The sequence below is a fragment of the Ornithorhynchus anatinus genome, chromosome Y5, assembly GCF_004115215.2.
Source record: "Ornithorhynchus anatinus isolate Pmale09 chromosome Y5, mOrnAna1.pri.v4, whole genome shotgun sequence".
In the NCBI taxonomy this organism is placed as follows: domain Eukaryota; kingdom Metazoa; phylum Chordata; class Mammalia; order Monotremata; family Ornithorhynchidae; genus Ornithorhynchus; species Ornithorhynchus anatinus.
This window is the reverse complement of record NC_053179.1, coordinates 1,327,521-1,342,559: the sequence shown is the minus strand read 5'-3', so window position 1 is coordinate 1,342,559 and position 15,039 is coordinate 1,327,521. Positions and strand designations below refer to the sequence as shown.

At 43.7% G+C, this 15,039-nt stretch overlaps 1 protein-coding gene across 1 annotated transcript; it reads left to right on the top strand.

Annotated features, from left to right (window-relative positions):
* The first annotated feature begins 689 nt into the window (after positions 1 to 689).
* On the top strand, positions 690 to 12,914 carry LOC114808745 (elongation factor 2-like). Its single transcript, XM_029056572.1, is given in 10 exon segments — positions 690 to 863; positions 9,444 to 9,486; positions 9,488 to 9,550; positions 9,780 to 9,876; positions 9,879 to 9,892; positions 9,966 to 10,104; positions 10,358 to 10,553; positions 11,647 to 11,905; positions 12,460 to 12,629; positions 12,803 to 12,914. Coding segments are annotated over 10 exon segments (1,194 nt in total). The 5' UTR covers positions 690 to 762.
* Positions 12,915 to 15,039: the final 2,125 nt, after the last annotated feature.

The window sequence follows — 15,039 nt, the reverse complement described above, 5'->3', positions numbered from 1 at the left end:
TCTGACTCAAGTAAATCTCAGAATGTTTTAGCGTGGTTTTCTCTTCTCTGACTCAAGTACAAATGTTTTAGCGTGGTTTTCTACCACAATTTTCTAACCATTCTTGAATTTCGAGCATGTGACTTGTAGCTGAGGACATGCTTGTTGAGAATTTCCTTTCCTCTTGTCATTGCCAAGCAATCACTCCTTCAAGCTCCTGATAGCAGGATTAAGCCCCTCACTTTTCAAATAGTATTTTAATTTTTTTACTTACCATTATTAATTGTATCTACTTTCTCATTCTACTTCTTGTCGATTTACATATAATGACTCCCCGTTTGACTGATGACTGATGACTTGTTCCCTTGTATTTGCAAATAATTCTCTATGATCAGAAACCTTGTTATATTTCCTCCAAGATTATTCTCATAGCTTTTAAACTGATGTTATACAAACTCTCTACAGCAGTGATTCTACGGTGTAAAAAGGATTGCCCAAATGAGTGGGCTGAGTATACGACAAGAACACCTAATGGTACTTTAAATCCTATACCTGCTGCTTAGGCCTACTGGTTTATATCAAACAATGTGAAGGCAGTTTTTTGTTTTAACTGGTAATCTCTGGAATTTGGCCACTTGTTGATCTGCCTTTGGAGGCATCAGATAACTGGCATTTCTGGTAACTCATTTTTAATTCAACTTTCAGATTGATCCTGTCCTTGGTACTGTCGGGTTTGGTTCGGGATTGCATGGCTGGGCCTTTACTCTGAAGCAGTTTGCTGAGATGTACGTTGCAAAGTTTGCTGCCAAGGGTGAAGGTCAGCTGGGACCAGCTGAAAGGGCCAAAAAAGTGGAGGACATGATGAAGAAGTTGTGGGGTGACAGGTGAGAAATCCTAGTCCAGTTTCCTTGCATGTACTGTGAATAGTTGTAATAATGATATTTAAAGTACTTGGCTGCAAAATATCACACTGGAGAATTGCAGAAACAATTAAATAGGGTATTTAGCAGGGTGTCTGGCCCTCACAGGACACACAGTGCAAGATTAAAGGTAAAAGACCACAGATTATCAATCAGTGGTATTTGACAGATAGCAAACACAAACAAGGAGAAGATAAAACAGTAAAAACAAATCAAGATCCAGGTTCCCGTATTTAACCTCTAGTATGCAATTAGAATTGGGGATAAGGTATAAATTATTTTCCAGAGTAAAATAAATCCTCCACCCATGAAGTTTATTCGTAATTTTGTATGAGAGCTTTACACATTCTTGTATTGAAACATCTTCAGCTGTCTCTTCAACCCTGACATCTGCAGTCTTGCATTTCCTCCCGCCTTTAGGACACCTACTGGATATCAGCCAATGTTTCATAATTAACATGATCAAAACAGAACTCCTTATTTCTTCACCTAAACTCTGTCTTCCCTCTGACTCTTATCACTGTAAAAACAGTACTGTCTTCACAAGGTCATAACCTTAGCATTATTTTCAACTCATCTGTCATTCAAACTATCCACTCAATCTGTCCTCACACAGTAAGTGCTTAATGAATACGATTGACTGGATCCATCTAAACTGCTACTACACTATCCCAGTCTCAAGAACCTGCCCTTTCCTCTCCATCATCTCCACCTTAGCTGTCTTTGACCCTGACAACCAGCCCTGACTCTTGGAAACAGCCAAATGTGGCTTCACTGACACTGTCCTCTCCTGGTAATCCTGCTATCCCTCTGGCCATTCATTCTTAAGTCTCTTTCAGGAGCCGTCTCTGCCTCCCATCCCCTAACTGTGGGAGTCCCTCCAAGTTCAGTTCCGGCTCCCTTTTCTATTCTCCATCTACAGCCACACTCTTAGGAAAACTCAACCGTTCCTATGGCTTCAGCTAGCATCTACGCAGATGATTCCCAAATCTGCATCTCCAGCCTGTTCTCTTTCTCTCTGCAGTCTCACATTTCCTCCAGCCTTCAAGACACCTACATCTCTACTTGGATGTCCTCCTGTCACCTCCAAAAGCAACCCCCATCTTCCACCCAAACCCTGTCCTTACTTTATCATCACTGTAGGCAGCACTACTATCCTTGCTGATTCACAAGCCCAAAACCTGGGTGTTATCTGTCATTCAAATCACATAATCAACAGGTCACTAAATCCTATCAGTTCCCCTATCATAACATCACCAAAACCCATCCTTTCCATCCAAACCTCTACCAGGTTAATCTAAACACTTATGTTATCCCACCTTGATTACTGTATCAGCTTCCTTCCTGACCTCCCTGTCACTGGTCCAGTCCATACTTCACTCTGCTGCCTGGAGAGTTTTTCCTTTCCATGTGTCCCCACTCTGAAGAACCTCCAGTTGTTGCCCACCCACCTCCACATCAAACAGAAACTTCCTAGTATATAGGCTTTGAAACTCTCAATCTTGCCCTCCTGCATCTCCTCACTGCTTTCCTACAACAACCCAGCAAGCCCACTGGTAACCAACCTACCTACTCACTGTACCTCGATTTCTTCTATCTCACCACCAACCTTGCCCACCTCCTGCCTCTAGCCTGGAGCATCCTTCCTCTTCATATCCAGTGTTTAGAACAGTGCTTGGCACACAGTAAGTGCTTACCAAATGCCATTATTATTATATCAGACAATCACCGATATAATACTCCACCTCCACCTTCAAAGATTTATTAAAGGCAATCTCCAAGAGGCCTTTCCTGACACTAAGCCCTCATTTCCCCTTCTCCCTAATACAGTGCCCTAATTTACTCCCTTTATTCACCCCTCCGTCAGCTCCAAAGTACTTATGTACATACCTGTAATTTGTTCTTATTAATGGCTCTCTCCCCTCTAGACTGTAAGCCTGCTGTGGGCAGGGAATGTGTCTGCCAACTTGGTTACATTGTTCTCTCCCAAACGCTTACAACAGTACTCTCCACACAGTAAGTGTTTAATGAATACGATCGACTGGTTCCATCTAAACTACTTCTACACTATCCCCAACATTTCCTTTCCCTCTCTAGACTGAGCTCATTAAGGGCAAGGAATGTGCCTGTTTGTTGCAGTACTGTATACTCTCTCTAACTGCTTAGTCAAGTGCTCGGCACACAGTAAGTGATTAACATGTACGATTTGAATGAATTATTATTATTATTATTATTATTATTATTGTATTTGCTAAGTGCTTACTATGTGCCAAGCACTGTTCTAAGCGCTGGGGTAGTTACAAGATAATCACGTTGTCCCAAGTGGGACTCACAGTCATAATCCCATTTTACAGATGAGGTAACTGAGGCACAGAGAAGTTAAATGGCTTTTCCCAAGGTCACACAGCAGACAAGTGGCGGAGCTGGGATTAGAACATGCATCTTCTGGCTCCCAAGCCAGTGCTCTTTCCAGTAAGACACGCTGCTTCTATGAATGAAAGAATGAACACACACACACACACACACGCGCGCGCGCACGCTCCACCCTCCCTGCCGCCCAGCCAACTACTACAGACTTCCAATTCACTCCTTAACCCTCTAATGGCTCTTCTTCCCCTCTCATCCCTGGTGACAAAACTGAAACCATCAGGCATGTACCCTACAAAATTTCAACTTCAACGTCCCCAAACTCCCTTTTGCCCCCCGTTCCACTCCTTCCTTTTGGACTATCTTTCATGAGGAGATTTCTTGCCTGCTTTAAGTATCTCCATCCACCTGCACCTCTAACTGTATTACCTCAGTTTTCACTAAAAAAAACCCCACCACAAACAAAAGCACCTTTATGCATTGTTTCCCTCTCTGACTGAAATCTTCAACCATTCACTTTTGATGGACCTTTTCCCTTTGCTTCCAAACCCAACCAAGACTTCTCTATCCTATAATACCCACTCTTCACTCCACTGCCCAATCCAGTGATCCATGGCTCTCTCCTATTATTCTTGCCCTAACTCCTCAAACAGATTGTTCACACACACACTGTCTCCATTTATTCTCTTCCACCTCTCTAGCAGACCTGTACAATCTGGCTTTGTACCCATCATTACAATAAGAGCACTCTCTTCCATGTCATCAATAACTTCCTCTGCCCTAACTCCAGTTAGGCTCTTAGTCTAATCCTTTGTGACTTCTCAGCAGTATCTATCATTGTGGACTACGACCATTCTATAAACACCATCAAATTTCAACTTTTCTGACGCTGTCCTCTCCTGGATCTTCTTCTGTATCTCCGGCGGCTTCGCCTCATGTTTGCTGGCTCTTCTGTTTCCCACTCTCCAATTCCTTAATGTTCAGTTCTGAGTCTCCTTCCATTTTCAATGTACACTAACTTTTTTTCAAATGTATTTCTTAACCACTTACTATTTGCCAGACACTGTAATAATAATTAATAGTTATGGCATTTGTTAAGCACAGGCCCTATACTAAGCTCTGGGATGAACGCAGGGCTCACAGTCTTCATCCCCATTTTACAGATGAGATAACTGTGGCATGGAGAAGTTAGGTGGCTTTCCCAAGTCCACGTAGCAGGGCAAGTGGCGGAGCTGGGATTAGAACCCATCACCTTCTGATTCCCAGGCCCATGTTCTACCCACTATGCCAGGCTGCTTCTCTAAGCACTGTACTAAGCTCGAAAGGGTAGATGCAAGCTAATCAGGTTGGACACAGTCCATGCCCTACATGGGGCTCATAGTCTTCAGCCCCACTTTACAGATGGGTTAACTGAGATACAGAGAATTTATGTGACTTGTCCAAGGTCATACAATGGAAAAGTGGCAGACCTGGGATTAGAACCCAGATCCTTCTGACTCCCAGGCCTATGCTCTGTCTACATTTTCCTCATCTGTAAAATAAGGATTAATTCCTACCCCTTCCTGACTAAACTGAGTCCCATGTGGGACCGGGTTGTGTCCAAATTGACAGTAATTTAGTTTCCCCAGTGCTTAGGACATAGTTTGTGCTTAACAAATACTGGGAAGCAGCGTGGCTCAGTGGAAAGAGCCCGGGTTTGGGAGTCTGAGGTCATGGGTTTGAATCCCGGCTCTGCCACTTGTCAGCTGTGTGACTGTGGCCAAGTCACTTCACTTCTCTGGGCCTCAGTTCCCTCATCTGTAAAATGGGGATGAAGACTGTGAGCCTCCCCTGGGACAACCTGATGACCCTGTATCTCCCCCCGCGCTTAGAACAGTGCTCTGCACATGGTAAACACTTAACAAATACCAACATTATTATTATTATTATTAGTTCCTCTTCTTCTACATTCCAACACTTCCCTCTTCTCAAGCGAACCTACTCTCAGTGACTCATTCTTAACTCCTCTCATGATCAACCCCTTGCTCAGGTCCTCTTCTGCCTGGAACCGACTCTCACACTGGCAGACCACTGATCTCCTCATCTTCAAGGCCCTGCTGAACTTAACTTCCACATGTCAGAAAGCCTTCCGTGTTTAAAATCTCATTTCCCCGCCCTATTTCTCCCCTGTAAAACCAGTTAAGCACTTCTGCATCACCTAAGCGTTTGGGAACTTATGGGCACCTACTGCACTTATGTACATATCTTTATTCTCTATTACTTTCTCCTTCCTGGAATTATTTTATTGGCTGTCTCCCTTGTAACTTGGTTAACTTCTTGAGGACCAAAATCATGTTTGTTAACTCCACTGTACTCTGCCAAGTGCTTAATACAATCCTCAATATGGAGTAAGTGCTCAGTAAGTGACTGGGTGTTAAATAAATACTTCTTCTCTCCCATACTTCCCTTCCCCATAAATCTGGCTTGTTCCCCAAGCAAGACAGGTGCTCTTTTGACCCCATCCAATTTTTTACAATCATCATACCCCATCTGGACTCCATACCCAACCTGTCTTCTCTGAACACAAATGCACACCCTCAGTACTTCCCTGTCAACTAAATTAAACTCTTACGATCCTTTCTCCCTCCGCTGAATTCACGCCACAAACCTGAAGCTGTGCATCACCATCATCATCATAATAGTAATGATGGTATTTGTTAGAGAAGCAGCGTGGCTCAGTGGAAAGAGCATGGGCTTTGGAGTCAGCGGTCATGGGTTCGAATCCTGGCTCGGCCACTTGTCAGCTGTGTGACTTTGGGCAAGTCACTTGACTTCTCGGTGCCTCAGTTACCTCATCTGTACAATGGGGATTAAGACTGTGAGCCCCACGTGGGACAACCTGATTCCCTTGTGTCTACCTCAGCGCTCAGAACAGTGCTCGGCACATAGTAAGCACTTAACAAATACCAAATACCAACATCATTATTATTATTATTATTATTGTTAAGCGCTTACTATGTGCCAAACACTGTTCTAAGTGCTGGGGTAGATACAAGGTAATCAGGTTATCCCACATGGGGCTCACAGTCTTAATCCCCATTTTACAGATGAGGGAACTGAGGCCCAGAGAAGTTAAGTGATTTGCCCAAGGTCACACAGCAGACAGGTGGCGGAGCCAGGATTAGAACCCATGACTTCTGACTCCCAAGCCTGGGCTCTTTCCAGTAAACCACACAGTGATCCAACTGTTTCAATCCAACTTAAGTATTTATGTATTTGCTGACTTATCAATCAATTATTGTTAATTCGCTGAGCACTTACTGTGTGCAGAGCACAGTACTAAGCAATAGGAAAAGAGCTGGCAGATGTGTTCCCTGCATATAGGAAGCTCACGGTCTACAAGGGAAAACAATAAAATAGAGTAGAGCTAGGGTAAATACTAGAGTAAAAGAATATTTACACAGACTTTATAGAGGATGGGACGAGTATCAACATGCTTAAAGGGTACACTGCTAATATTCATAGTTAACACAGGAGAGAGTAAATAGGAAAAAAAAACTTAGTCTGGGAAAGACTCTTAGAGAAGATGGGATTTTAGGAAGTTTTGAAATTGGGAAGAATAGCGGACTGTTGGATATGAAGGAGGAGAGAGTGTTTAGGGTTTTTTTAAATGGCATTTGTTAAGGCTTACTATGTGCCAGACACTGTATTAAATGCCGCGATAAATACCAGATAAATCAATCAATCAATTGAATTTATATACTATGCATACTATGTGCAGAGCACTGTACTAAGCACTTGGGAGAGTATGCTACAACAGAATTAGCAGATACGTTCCCTGCCCATCATGAGCTTACAGTCTAGAGGAAGCTTATGGCTGAGAGGGGTCTAATCAGCCCATGCCCCACGTGGGGCTCTCAGTCTTTTTTTTAATGGCATTTATCCAGTGATTATTATGTGCAGGCACTTTACTAAGCCCTGGGGTAGATACAAGAAAATCAAGTTGGACACAGTCCCTGTCGCAGATAGGGTTTGCAGTCTTAATCCCCATTCAGGCAAAGAGAAGTTAAGTAGCTGGCCCAAGCCCTCACATCAGACAAATGGCCTGGATCCAGGCCCATGCTCTTTTGAGTAAGTCAGTCGGTTGTACCTTACTATACTAAGCATTTGGGAGTGTACATATAACAGACACGTTCGCTGCCCACAACAATTCTACAAGCCTTGAGAGGGAGACAGATATTAGTGTAAATAAATAAAATTACAGATCTGTACATCAGTGCTGTGGGGCTGGGAGGGGAATGAATTAAGGGAGCAAGTCAAGGAGATGCTGAAGGAAGTGGGAGAAGAGGAAGGAGGACTTAGTTAGAAAAGGCCCACTTGGGAAGAGATGTGCCTTCAGTAAGGCTTTGAAAGGAGGAGAGTTACTGTCTGACTGAAATGATTACTCCTCAACTCCACTGACTTCCAGAGTGCCCCCCCCCATCCCCACCTCGGCCCACTAACCAGGTGGTGTCTCACACTCCAATCTCTCACATAATCTAGCCACTTGTAACAGTACTTCTAAACCTCCAGGCCAACTCATGAAAATCCCTGCTTGAAATGCTGACCACAACCTCTCTCACCTGCCCTCTTCCTCCTCCCACACAACCTCATCTCCACAAATCTGTCACCATTCCCCCCTCGGAGATCTCCAAGCTTTCGACCCCATACAATTTTCTCAACTCATCATGCCCCATTTAGTCTCCATACCCAAACTACCTTCCCTTGATCACCAAATTGATGCTCTCAACACCACCCTCTCTACTGAACTCAGCTCACTTGCTCCCTATCCCTTTGTTGATCTCGAACCACTTACCCACAGCTCTGGATCACCTCTACACTCCATCACCTTTGATCCTGTGCGTGAGCCACAGAGTGCTGCGGGCAGAAATCTAGATATCAGGCCGACGTCATCTACTTCAAGTTTATCCTTGCATGCTTTAACTCTGCCCTCTCCTCTGCCCGGCAAAATTATTTCTCCATCCTTATTGACAACCGTGCCCACCGCCCATCACCAGTTGTTCCACATCTTTAAATCCCTCCTTAAACCCGGCCACCCCATCCCTTGCGCCCACTCACCGGGCCACCTACTTCATCAAGGAAATTGACACTGTCCCCTCTCCAGTCCCTCCCCTTTGCTGCCCCTTCTTCAACTATCCATCCTTCCAGGCAGTATCTCTAGAGTTAATCTCCTGCTTTACTCAAAATCTACCCCTTCCATGTGTGCATCTGGACCCCATTCCTTCTCACCTCATCAAAACATTTGTCTCCTTCCTTCTTCCCTCCTTAACTGCTATTTTTCAACTGTTCACTCTCCAACAGCTTCTTCCTTACTGATTTCAAACATGCCCATATTACCCTACCCTAAAAACCCTCCCTAGACCCCACAGCTCCCTCTAGTTATCACCCCACCTTCCTCCTACCATTACTCTCCAGACTCCTTGAACGAGCTGCCTACACCCGCTGTCTCAAGTTCCTCACCTTCAATTCTCTCACTGGACTACACAGTAAAAGACATAGTGGATGCACAGCGTGAGGAAGCAGAGGCACAGAGAAGTTAAGAGGCTTTCCCAAGGCTACGCAGCAGGCAAGTGGTGGAGCTGGGTTTAGAATCCCATGAGCTTCTGACTCGCAGGCCCATGCTCTATCCAGTATGCCATGCTGCTCCTTGAAACACTGGACTAAACACTGCGTAGATTCAAGCTAACACAATCTCCCTCCTACCCTACCTCACTTCTGCTACACCAAATCTGCAAATTCTGCAATAACCCGAAGCACTAGGTAGCTATCTCATCCCACTGCTAATGCCTTGCCCACATCTTCCACTGGTCCTGGAATTTCTTTCTTCATATCAGATAGCTTACCACTCTCCCCTCCTTTAAAAGAAAGAATCTCATAAAATCACATCTTCAGCTTGTCTTCCCTTACTAAACCCTCGGGACTCAAGGCATACTCCTATACTCTATTTCCCTTTTATGGACTTTATTTTAAAGCTTGTCTCCTTGAAGATTTTAAGCTCCCTATGGACAAGACTACACCTGCCAAGTGCTCAGTAAATACTGTTAATCTGATTGGATGTAGCGTGGAAATGAAATCTTCAGTTATTTAGCTCAGAATTGTGCCTCTGATGGTCTTTAAGTTGGCTGAATTTCTTTTTAGGTTTTTTGATTCTACCAGTGGCAAGTTTAGCAAATCTGCCACCCAGCCCTGAGGGAAAAAAACTGCCCAGAACTTTCTGTCAACTCATTTTGGATCCCATCTTCAAGGTAGGTAATCAGTCCAAACTCAATTCACTATACTTATCCTAAAGTCATGTCACAGAATTATGTTTGGTGTGCATATCATGTGTAAAGATTTTGACCTAATGTCTACTGGTAAAGTTCTAAAATCCAACAGATCATTATTTTGGCTACTGAATTAATTTGGAGTCTGGTTGGGCTTCATTTAAGAAGAGTTCTGCAAGTCGGTTCTTGGTTTTGGCATTATGTGTTAAAGGTTTTTGATGCAATTATGAACTTCAAGAAAGAAGATACCACTAAACTGATTGAGAAGTTAGATATCAAGTTGGACAGTGAAGACAAGGACAAGGAGGGCAACCTCTTCTGAAGGTAAGAAGTGTCATTTATGTAAAACTGCAGAACCTGAAAATTGTTTCTTGCTGAATTCAGATTTTACATTTAGGTTGTGATGAGACGCTGGTTACCTGCTGGAGATGCTCTGCTTCAGATGATCACCATTCACCTGCCTTCCCCTGTGACAGCTCAGAAATACCGCTGTGAACTTCTGTATGAAGGCCCTCCTGATGATGAGGCTGCTATAGGTTTGTGCCGAGATTTTTCTAAGGTATTTGTTACTGTGTTGCAAATACTGTTCTAAGGGCTGAGGGTAGGTACAAGTGAATCAGATCAGACACAGTCCCTATCCTGGGGCTCACAATCTGAATATTAGAGAGGTTTACTAAATCAGTTTCATGTTGGTTACTGTGATTTTTTTTTTCCCCTATTTCCCAGTGTGAATATCAGAGTTGCCTCTACTAAGGAAGTCTCTTGCCAAAGATTCACTTCATTTTTCAGGTATTAAGAGCTGTGATCCTAAAGCCCCCTTAATGATGTACATCTCTAAAATGGTTCCAACCTCAGACAAGGGTCGCTTCTATGCCTTTGGACGGGTCTTTTCTGGAGTTGTTTCCACTGGCCTGAAAGTCAGAATTATGGGACCAAATTATACTCCTGGCCGGAAAGAAGATCTGTACTTGAAGCCAATCCAAAGGTTAGTAAACAGGCTAAGCATATACTCTGGATTTCTAAAATAATGAAATTCCATTATGACTTGTTTGGATTATTACATTCAAAATTTTATGGTTATAATAACCAGTAGCTAATGTTTTATTGATCTCTTTTGGTTTATATTCACTTAATGCATTCATTATTGTGTACCAAGTCCTTTACAGCCATATTGCCAAATCTGTAACAATTTAGTGAAAAATCAAGTGTTGATTTTCTTAATCAAACTCCTTGCTTCATTTGTTTATGTTACTACTATGCAATCATGACCTCTAATTCTCTTCCTGACTGAGGAAAGGAACCTCACTTTCTCTTACTGTGTGTAAAAGTGGCAGTTATCCCGGTGTTCACAGTAACAGTAGGTACTTTTCCAGGAAGACTACTCTGAAGAATTGAATGTTTGCCATATCACTGTTAAAAATTTCAAGCCCTTGGAGTAAGGAAGTATTTTTCCGGTAAAGATGGACAAGGACTGGACTGTGGTGCTTGCTAACTGCTGAAGTAGATACAAGATAATCAGATAATAGTAATAATAATAATAATAATGTTGGTTTTTGTTAAGCGCTTACCATGTGCAGAGCACTGTTCTAAGCACTGGGGGAGATTCAGGGGTAATCAGGTTGTCCCACGGGAGGCTCACAGTCTTAATCCCCATTTCACAGATGAGGGAACTGAGGCACGGAGAAGTGAAGTGACTTGCCCATAGTCACACAGCTGACAAGTGGCAGAGCCAGGATTCAAACCCATGACCTCTGACTCCCAAACCCGTGCTCTTTCCACCGAGCCATGCTGCTTCCCATGATAGGACACAGTCCCTGTCCCTCATGGGACTCAAAGCATACGGGGAAGAGAAGGGAGATATTTCAATCCCCATTTTACAGATGAGGAAACTGGAACATAGAAGTTAACTGTCTTGCTCAAGATCACACAGCGGCTGGGTGTCAGAGGTAGCATTAGGTCCCCCAAGCCCTGAGCTCTTTCCACTAGGTCATGCCATTCTGAGCAACTTTCCTTTTTTGTTTCTACGGAAAACCACTCTTTCCAAGCCATGCAACTAATTTGTAAATTTCCCTCTTCAGAACAATTTTGATGATGGGCCGTTACGTCGAGCCTATTGAAGATGTGCCTTGCGGTAACATTGTTGGTCTGGTTGGGGTGGATCAATTCCTTGTGAAGACTGGTACCATCACCACTTTTGAGCATGCCCATAACATGAGGGTAATGAAGTTTAGTGTCAGTCCCGTGGTGAGAGTAGCTGTTGAAGCAAAGAACCCAGCTGATTTGCCTAAACTGGTGGAAGGCCTCAAGCGTTTGGCCAAATCTGATCCTATGGTTCAGGTAAGTTCCACTCAGTCGTTTGAATCAATCAATGGTGTGCAGCACTTACTGGTGCAGACCACTGTCTTAAGTGCATGGATCGTGCAATATAATAAAATGCTAATACGAGAAAATGAATTATGGGTATGTAATGTACATTAATGCTAAGGGGTTGAAGGAAGGGGGAGTGCCAGGTTTCTAAAAGACACAGATCCAAGTGTGTGAAGTAACTTTTGGTATTAATGAATAGATCATAGGAAAATGTAGTATTTCTTAATAGGTACATGTTTTGTGACCTGCCAGAAGATAGCCTGGATAACCCAAATTGACTCCCAATTCAAAGATGATTAAAATAATGCTCCTAAGTATTGAAAGAAAGATTCATTCCATGACAACCTCAGGTCCCAGGGCAAGGTTTGTTTAGTACAGCTCTCTGCACAAAGTAAGTGTTTAATAAGTAATAATTGATTTACAACAGCGGCATTGTTTTTCAAACACAACCTGAAAGTCTAAACGAACTAAAGATGTTATTGAAAAAACTGGTGTAGACTCTGTTGAATTGCTGTATTTTTCAGTGTATCATTGAAGAGTCTGGAGAACATATTATTGCTGGTGCTGGAGAGTTGCACCTGGAAATCTGCCTCAAGGATCTTGAAGAGGATCATGCATGTATTCCCATTAAGGTAAACCCTTCCCTGAGTTACTTACTGCAGAGTAGCAAGGAAACTGAATTTGTCTCTGGAAAGTGAGTCAGCCATGGCTTTCACCTCTGGCACTTGTGGGTGCTGCTGGCCAACAATTTGGACTTGGGCAGCTACCTGCTTTATTGTCCTGTGAGAACCAGGCAGATTGCTTCTTGGATGATTGCGTGCTTGAGAAATTATGAACCCAATTTTGCCACTGCCACCCTACATCAAGTATCAGCATTACCAACCTCCATGTGTTTTATAAGGGATCCATTCTGCATGTCACTAGTTTGGAGTTCATGGAGCAACTGGCCCTGAAACACTGGACTCCTACAGATAGATAGTGTATTCCTTCATTGTAGCAGCTCAGCAGAACAACAACAAAAAGACATGCCCCGTGAGGATGAAACCCCTTCTGTCCATTCCGTGACTCATTTGATGTAAATTTTGAGACACCCAAACTCTCTGGCATCCTTGCCTTAAGCTCACCTTACACACAGCACTGTATTTAAAACCTGAAATGTGGAGGGGTTTCCTTATCAGAAGTATATTAAGCCTTAAGCAGTAAAATGAAATCATTGATCATTAGTGACCATCATTTGTCCAATCTTCAGAACGTTAGCTTTAGTGTTTAAAAACTTACGATGTAAAGAACACTCTCTGTTGAAGTGCTGGGAAAGAATTCATAGGTGGGAAAAAGACCTTAATGAAGCATTCAGTGGTATTTACTGGGTGTTTGCTATGTGGACAGCATTGTACTAAGCGCTTGAGAGGACAATACTACAGAGTCAGTTGCAAAAGAATTAGCTTATAGCCCCTACTCCTCAGGGGCTCACCATCTAAACATTCTAGAGCCTTTGGATTTGGCAAGGACTGGGAGTGGATTAAGGAGACAGTTGAAGGCAGCTGGGGTAGACATCAAGTCTGGAGGAGAGAGGTAGGAGGGAGATTTGGTATAAGTTGAAGTAGTCGTGGGGCAAGGGAGGTATTTTTAGGATAGAGAACATGCGAGTATTTTTGAAAACAGTGAGGAAGAAGCTATTAGAAAGTAAACAATTTAGGCAACTACCAGGAGGGAACATGGGAGGGGGCAAGAATTGAGAGAAGCTGAGAGATGGGGTCACAGGTCAGATGGAATGGAAATCTCATTCTGAGATTCTGCTGGGAGAGTTGAAGAAAGGGCAAGAGGAAGGAGGGAGTGTAGAGGAGCAGGGGAGATTTTATTTAGGGAGATCATGACTGGTGGTCCAATCTGGCTTCCATCCCCTTCACTCCACAGAAACCATCTTGTCAGAAGGTCTTCTTGCCCAAACCTGGACCTCTGAACTGCCTTTGACACTGGCTTGTCTTCACTGACACTGTCCTCTCTTAGGTCCCCTCCTATCTCTCTGGCTGCTCATTCCCCATCTTTTTCACAGGCTCCTCCTCTGCTTTCCACCCTGTAACTGAGGGTGTCCCTTAAGGTCAGCCCTGGGTCCCCTTCTATTCTTCATCTACACCCACTGCCTTGGAGAACTCATTTACTTGCACGACTTCAACTACCACCTCTAAGCTGATGACATCCAAATCACCTCCAGTCCTGATCTCTATGTCATTCTGCAATCTCATATTTTCCCTTGCCTTCAAGACATCTCTATTTGGATGTGCTCCCATCACCCCAAACTTAATATGGCTAAAAAGTGAACTTCTTATCTTCCCACCCAAACTCTGTCCACTTGCTCACTTTCCCATCACTGTTGACAGCACCACCATCCTTCCTGTCTCACAAACCCCATAACTCTAGCATGATCGTTGACTCTAGCATTATCCTTGACTCCTCTCTGTCTTTCAACCCACATATTTAAGTCATCATTAAATCCTGTCAGTTTTACCTTCACAGCATTGCTAAAATCCTCACTTTCCTCTCCATCCAAACTGTTCCACATTTATTCATGCAGTCATCTTATCCCAGCTAGATTGCTGCATCAGCCTCCTAGCTGACCTTCCAGCCTCCGGTCTTTTCCCACTCCAGTCCATACTTCTCTCAGCTGCCCAGCTCATTTTCCTTCAGAGATGTTCAGGATAAGTCACCCCACTCCTCAAGAACCTCCAGTGGTTGCCCATCAAACAGTAGCTCATCACCATTGGCTTTAAACTACTCAATCTCCTGGCCCCCTCATAGCTCACAGCACTACTCTCCTACTACAGCCCAACCCGCGCACTTCATTCCTCTAATGCTAACATTCTCGAACTCATCTACCTTGCCGCCGATCTCTTGCCCATATCCTACCTTTGGCCTGGAATGTCTTCCCTCCTCAGTAACAGACAGATAATTGCTCTACCCCTCTTCAAAGCCTTATTGAAGGCACATCTCCTCCAAGAAGCCTTCCCTGACTAAGATCTCCTCTCCTCCCCTCCCTCTCCCTTCTCTATCACCCTGACTTCCTCCCTTTATTCATCCTCCCATACCCACAGATCATGTGTATAGAT